The sequence below is a fragment of the Sphaeroforma arctica genome, assembly GCF_001186125.1.
Source record: "Sphaeroforma arctica JP610 unplaced genomic scaffold supercont1.1288, whole genome shotgun sequence".
Lineage (NCBI taxonomy): Eukaryota > Ichthyosporea > Ichthyophonida > Sphaeroforma > Sphaeroforma arctica.
In genome coordinates this window covers 1-5,990 of record NW_014039270.1, presented here as the reverse complement: position 1 = coordinate 5,990, position 5,990 = coordinate 1, and the positions used below count along the sequence as shown (strand labels likewise).

At 44.4% G+C, this 5,990-nt stretch overlaps 1 protein-coding gene across 1 annotated transcript in view; it reads right to left on the bottom strand.

Annotated features, from left to right (window-relative positions):
* SARC_10540 overlaps window positions 1–5,386 on the bottom strand; it is a gene marked incomplete at both ends in the record, with an annotated part of 15,541 nt that extends 10,155 nt beyond the window's left edge. Inside the window, 6 exons of the mRNA XM_014295413.1 lie at window positions 210–352; window positions 1,166–1,297; window positions 2,105–2,376; window positions 3,713–3,864; window positions 4,538–4,689; window positions 5,241–5,386. Of these exons, the coding sequence (XP_014150888.1) occupies window positions 210–352; window positions 1,166–1,297; window positions 2,105–2,376; window positions 3,713–3,864; window positions 4,538–4,689; window positions 5,241–5,386 (997 nt within the window). The remainder of the gene's footprint in view (window positions 1–209; window positions 353–1,165; window positions 1,298–2,104; window positions 2,377–3,712; window positions 3,865–4,537; window positions 4,690–5,240) is intronic.
* Window positions 5,387–5,990: the final 604 nt, after the last annotated feature.

Below are 5,990 nucleotides of genomic sequence, written 5' to 3'. Positions count from 1 at the left end.
ATATATATACACGTACTATTCGGCGATTGGTGATAACAAACGGTGTTGCGAGGGGCGTACTTGATGTTGTATATACTCTCGGCAATAAAAGTGAGATAGCTATATATTAGCACGTACTGGATGTTTTTCTTCTAGGGTTAGCAGAAGCAACACGGGAACAGTACTGTAAGTTTTCTTCTAGGGTTGACAGAAACAACAAGGGAACGCACCTGATCAAACTCACGAAGAAAGAGAAGATGGTCTCTATGGGGGTCTCTGGGGGCTGTGCGGTGGAGGAAACCCCACTCATGCACGAAAAGCCCCAGTAGAACGTCATCAGCAGCTTAACCCACAACGGCTCGTACTGGAAACTCTGTGTTAGGTGTAGGATGAGAAGTGACAAGGATATTGGTTTGTTGGACATTGTCATTCGAGATAGTACTACAAATGGAAACTCAAGAGCAGGCGTGATTTGAGTCTATGTTTTTAGCTAACATTGATGGGAAACTCTGTATTGGGCGCCATATAGGTAAATTGCGCTGAGATATGTTCGTTTGGTACATCGCAGACTCTGCCGCTCTGCATTGAATGTGGCATGGGTGGCGGCGACGAGATAGGTATATCAGATAAGGTCATTCAAACGAATAGTACCACTGGAAATTCTGTAGTGGGTGTGGTATGGGTAGTGACGATGAATTTGGCTCATTAGATACTGCCATTCAGCTGAGACTCTGTAGGCGTGGCTTGGTTCGCGATGGCGAGCGAGACTTTTCAATGCTCGGCACTCGTGTGCTAAAGATTAGGGCAAAGGGAACGCCTTATTATAACGTACTGCATTGGTATAGTCTGGGCACTGAAGATGAGGGGATCGTATTCAAGATTGACATGTAGTGACAACAGTGTGTCAGGTGTATTATTGGCGCTATCGATGATATAGTGACAATCAAGCCAGGAGTACACGAGTATTCGGCTCTGAGGTGGAGAGATCAAGGCATAGAAAACGTCGCCAAGCAAAATAAGTGCATTTGTGTGCAAGTATATATAACATATATATATATATATATAACATATACATATACATATATATATATATATATAAATATATAATATATATATATATATATATATACATACATACATACATACATACATACATACATATCGTTGCCCATATCTATGTACATACCGTTTCAAACACGAAATCGCTGCCCTCGAAATTCTCAATCCAGCAGATGAGATAGTACGCGCATCCCACCATATGACCCACCCAAATCACCGACAGATAGAGTTTCACCAGCTCCACAGCGTTCACATGCGACTGTGGATGTGTACGTAGGCAGAAAGTTAGGGTGATTTATGGCTAAGTTGCGAACACTTCCAGTGTGTGAATGCATGACTGCAAATTTGTGGTTGTAGCTGGGGAATGAATGATTATAGTAGACACGATTCGAAGTGCTCAAGTACGCTGACGTGCACCTGGAGGGTTGTGTGTAGGTATACAACATGTGGTTGTTATAAGACAGCCGGGAGCAGCATTAATATGTTGGCATACGCCGTGCATGTGTGTTTGCAGATACGAGACGAGTGAGCAAGAAAATACGAGAATGTAACAAGATGCAATCCAAAGGAAGTTCAAGTGTAGGAGTATGGGATATGCTGTGCTAACGTATAGTGGTATGATACTACCATGGCAAGTTCGAGAGTTCACTGACAAGGGTGTGAGGGACGGCAAAACAAACACGTTCGTTTTTGAGCTAGTGAGATGAGTGCTTGTATACGTATGCGTATGACGAGAGACGATTCTGATATGCAATGAAAAAGATTATACAATCTTACCCTTCCACACCAGTAGTAGTACACAAATGTCGAAGGTAAAGTAGCTGAGACCTATCGTTCTGTCTTAAATCGTATATAGTATCATGACTACACATGTCCCTTACACATGAACTAAAGCCCTAACCCCCCCCCCCACCCCCCAACCACACACACACACACTCTCTCTCTCTCTCTCGCACCCACACTTATCGGTGCGACGAAAACAAATAGAAGAATAACCAGTTCACCCATTCTCACCAAGGCTAGCGATCAGCCGTGCGAAGGCAATGTCCCCGACATTCAGTCATACCGTATAGTTGGAGATGCCTATGAAGAAGTGGGTCAGGCTCTGCAGGTGCAAGAGCTTGAGCACGCGACACCTGACCAACATCACGGCTATCTGCGCCGGCAGCCATATCCACTCCCAGAACCCATCCCACACACGAGCGCTGACGGTGTCGTCTAAGCTACACACGTCTGGGCCGTGGGAGGTCGAGTACCAATCCCCGAGACGCGCCGTTGTGTCGAACCAGGAACTGAACGACAACTGGATGATGTATACTATGGTGTCCAGGGGTAACGCTGAGAGGAGAGAAGCGGATGGATGTGGGTTCAGCATTTGAAATGGTGGTTTGTAGCATGATCGAGGTTTAGAACATGGGGTAGACGGTGAGTGCTCGTTTACAGCTCTGTACTGGAGTGACAAATAGGGGAGGAAAAAGAGACTCTTTCATATCAGTGTCTGAAATAGAACCTTTCATAATGTAATTGGAGGAAGAATAAACTAGCTGAAGGAAGGATGATAATTTATATGTCTAGTGGGCTGTTAACTTATATGTCTCGAGGGCTGAGTGATGGGGAAATGAAGGCTCTGAGTTCAATGTCAAAAGCAGTGCTTACGATATAATCTAGGCAAGAACTCGACATTTTGACTATTGATCGCACTTCCAAGAGTAGGGAAAGTAAAAGGTATGGATCCCGTGTCTAAAATAGTATTTCGTGGTGTCATTGAAAAGCTGAATACGAGCTGGATGGGGTAAACTACTGTGTCCAGGGGTACCGCTGAAGGGAAGGACACAGAAAAATCCGAGTTCAGTGTCTACGGCGGTTGTACTTTTATAATTCATGCAGCGACTGAACCTAAGATAGAGGATAAATACTAATGTGTCCAGAGGTGATGCGGCGGTTGGCGGGTTAATGCTATGAATGAATCCAAAATTTAGAGTTTGTAAGATGTCTTGCTTATGTATTATATCTTAGCAGTCACTGACACCTTTTTTCGATGCTGTACAAGGTAGTGTTAATGTAACGCTGGGGCGAGGGGAGAGGGAAGTGTGTGATTCAGTAGCTCGACTGGGCAAGTGGTTTCTTCTGGTATAAACTACGCAGGGAACGATTATAAGCGGCACAATACACCCTGGCGTATCCACAGATCTAAGGGCAGATCTAAGTACCGGAAATAATTAGTCCTGCAGATAGGCCCTATCGCGTGCTATAGGGCGCAGAAAGACTGAATGTGATGAAGCGGCAGTATACTGCCTATACAAGTGCGCAAACAACAATATCGCGATTCAAGAAAGTAGCTACAGCTTATCAAGTGTATGCTTGCTGATTGATTTCTCGGGTGTGAGTTCATACGTGCAGAAAGCGAGTCTACTTTGCCGGTTTAAGAAAGAACTCGTCCCTCCTATCTGCACAGTCACGTATAGACTTGCACATATACCGAATCACGCAATGTGATAAGAGACTGGATCAGGTCAGGCGACACACCACCGAAATAGGAGTCGCCGCCTAATTGGCTATTGCCGCACACACAATGTCACAATGAGTATATACGCAGCACAACTCAACTGGAGCATCTTCACACTGCCACACGCGCACAGGGAACACGAATACGACTGGGAAACGCAGTATTCACCTGCGATGAGGTCTCGCATGAAGTGCGTCTTCTTGTAGTGTTCGACGATGGTGGCTTCGTCGTCGTAGGTGACACCAAGCGTCACATAGGCTGTCTTGAACTCGCGGCGGATGTGTATTGCCATCAGCGCATCGATGGCCAGGTTACTTACCCTGTACACAGTGGTCGAGAGTCACCATGGAAACGGATGGGACTTTACTAACGGCGAAGCAGACGAGAGAAAGGGATATATACACCTATTCCGAGGCCATGGAGAGCCCTGGTAGCACATTTCGGAACGAGAAAGAAATGTAGCACATTTCGGAAAGAGAAAGAAATCTGCGAACACACCAATGTAGGGAATGTATGTCTACTACGGAAGGCTGAGCCTCCGCCTATGAATGCTGTAGGTGGTGAAGAAAACAGCTAACCCAATGGTTAATACTGCGGCTGCAATTGCTAGAATGGAGAGAGAACACATACTGTCACATCGAAGAGAACGCATGTACACGAACCCACAGAGAGAGCACGACAAACAAAGTACACCAAGTAAGAGCACATGCGGTGATACACACATAGATAGAGAGAGTACGACAAACATAGTACACTAAGCAAGAGCACATGCGGCGATACGTACATAGATAGAGTAGGCAAGACAAACAAAGTACACTAAGCAAGAGCACATGCGGCGATACGTACATAGATAGAGAGAGCAAGACAATCAAAATACACTAAGCAAGAGCACATGCGGCGATACGTACATAGATAGAGAGAGCAAGACAAACAAAGTACACTAAGAAAGAGCACATGCCGTAATACACACATAGTTGCGCGTGCGATACATACATGAGCAAAGGTGGCATCATATAGACCTCCTTGAAGGCAAGGATCGTGGGACAGATCAGCATGTTGTAGGAAGTAACGCCAACCATTACGGCCTGCCATACAGCGTAGGACTTGGACATGGGGTAGTACAGATTGGGATTGATGCCCGTCGACTGGAGTAGGTATATAAAGTGGAGAGGGCGACACAGAACTTTAATAAGTGCAGAGTTGCATTGAGAATGACATGGCCATAGCACATCATCAGAACGATCAATGTGTGACGTTGAAGCGCCTTTTCAGATGTTTGGAAGAATAGAGAGTGAGTTGGTAGAGAATAGGCGTAGTGTTGTCACGTACATAGGCCAACAACGGTGGAGCATGCCTTCTGAAGTATGCACGAGTGGGCGAGAATGCTTTGGCGATGGCTATCTCTACAAGTCCATAGCACCAACAGCAGCGGGAAACACCAACAGACAACACTGCCACGACATGAAACCCATTGATACCTACCGAATGGTATGGCATCAGAATAATACTACCCTAAACTTACCCTAGCTACTCGATGAAAGCAGTCAACGTTTAGTCAACGGCGAGACTGTTTATGATCGACTAATTATAGACGGTAAATCGTGTTGCCATAAACAAACTCACTTAGCGGCGACTAATGAGTCTTAAACGACTGCCCAGACAATAACGGCATATTCCACTGTCTCAGATCACCCACCTGCCATTTGGAGACCACTTTGACCGCCGCTCGCAAAGCCTTCCAGCGTTTCTTGATGACTTCCGATCGTCTCTTTTTCAATACGGATTCTAACCGGGAAGCTGATTGGCTTTCATCATCGCTTTCCGCATTTGACAAGGAAACTTTGAAGCATATAGAAGTAACAATTGGATGGTGAATGACGTGGGAAGCATTCACCGACTTTGAAGGTTACTTATGCGCTGTGCTAGTACAAGTTTTTGACTACAACGAGATATGAGAAAACATACAAGAATACACTTCAATGTATTGTGTTTGCGATGAATACAGCCTATACTATTCTGACATGATCAGAAGGAAACAGAAGCACACGTATAAACCGAAAGACAAAATGCCGAAAGTGTGCATAGATGATTCATGAGCAATTCATAGCAAGGTACGAATCAGCACATGCACAATCATCACATGTATATACTCTGACCAGTTTTCTAAAAGAGAACTATGTAAAAATATAAATGTGCAAAAACACACAAACACACAAATATACTCCCTCTATCACAAACATTTACAGAACAGAAGAATAAATCTCACAAACACACTTTCACAATCACACGAATATATATATATATATATACAGACATACATACATACACACACACACACACAAACAAACACACACACACGCACAGACACAGAAACATACACACACATATATATATATATATAACGAAAACCAAATACACACACCCACAAACAAAGGGAAGCATAAAA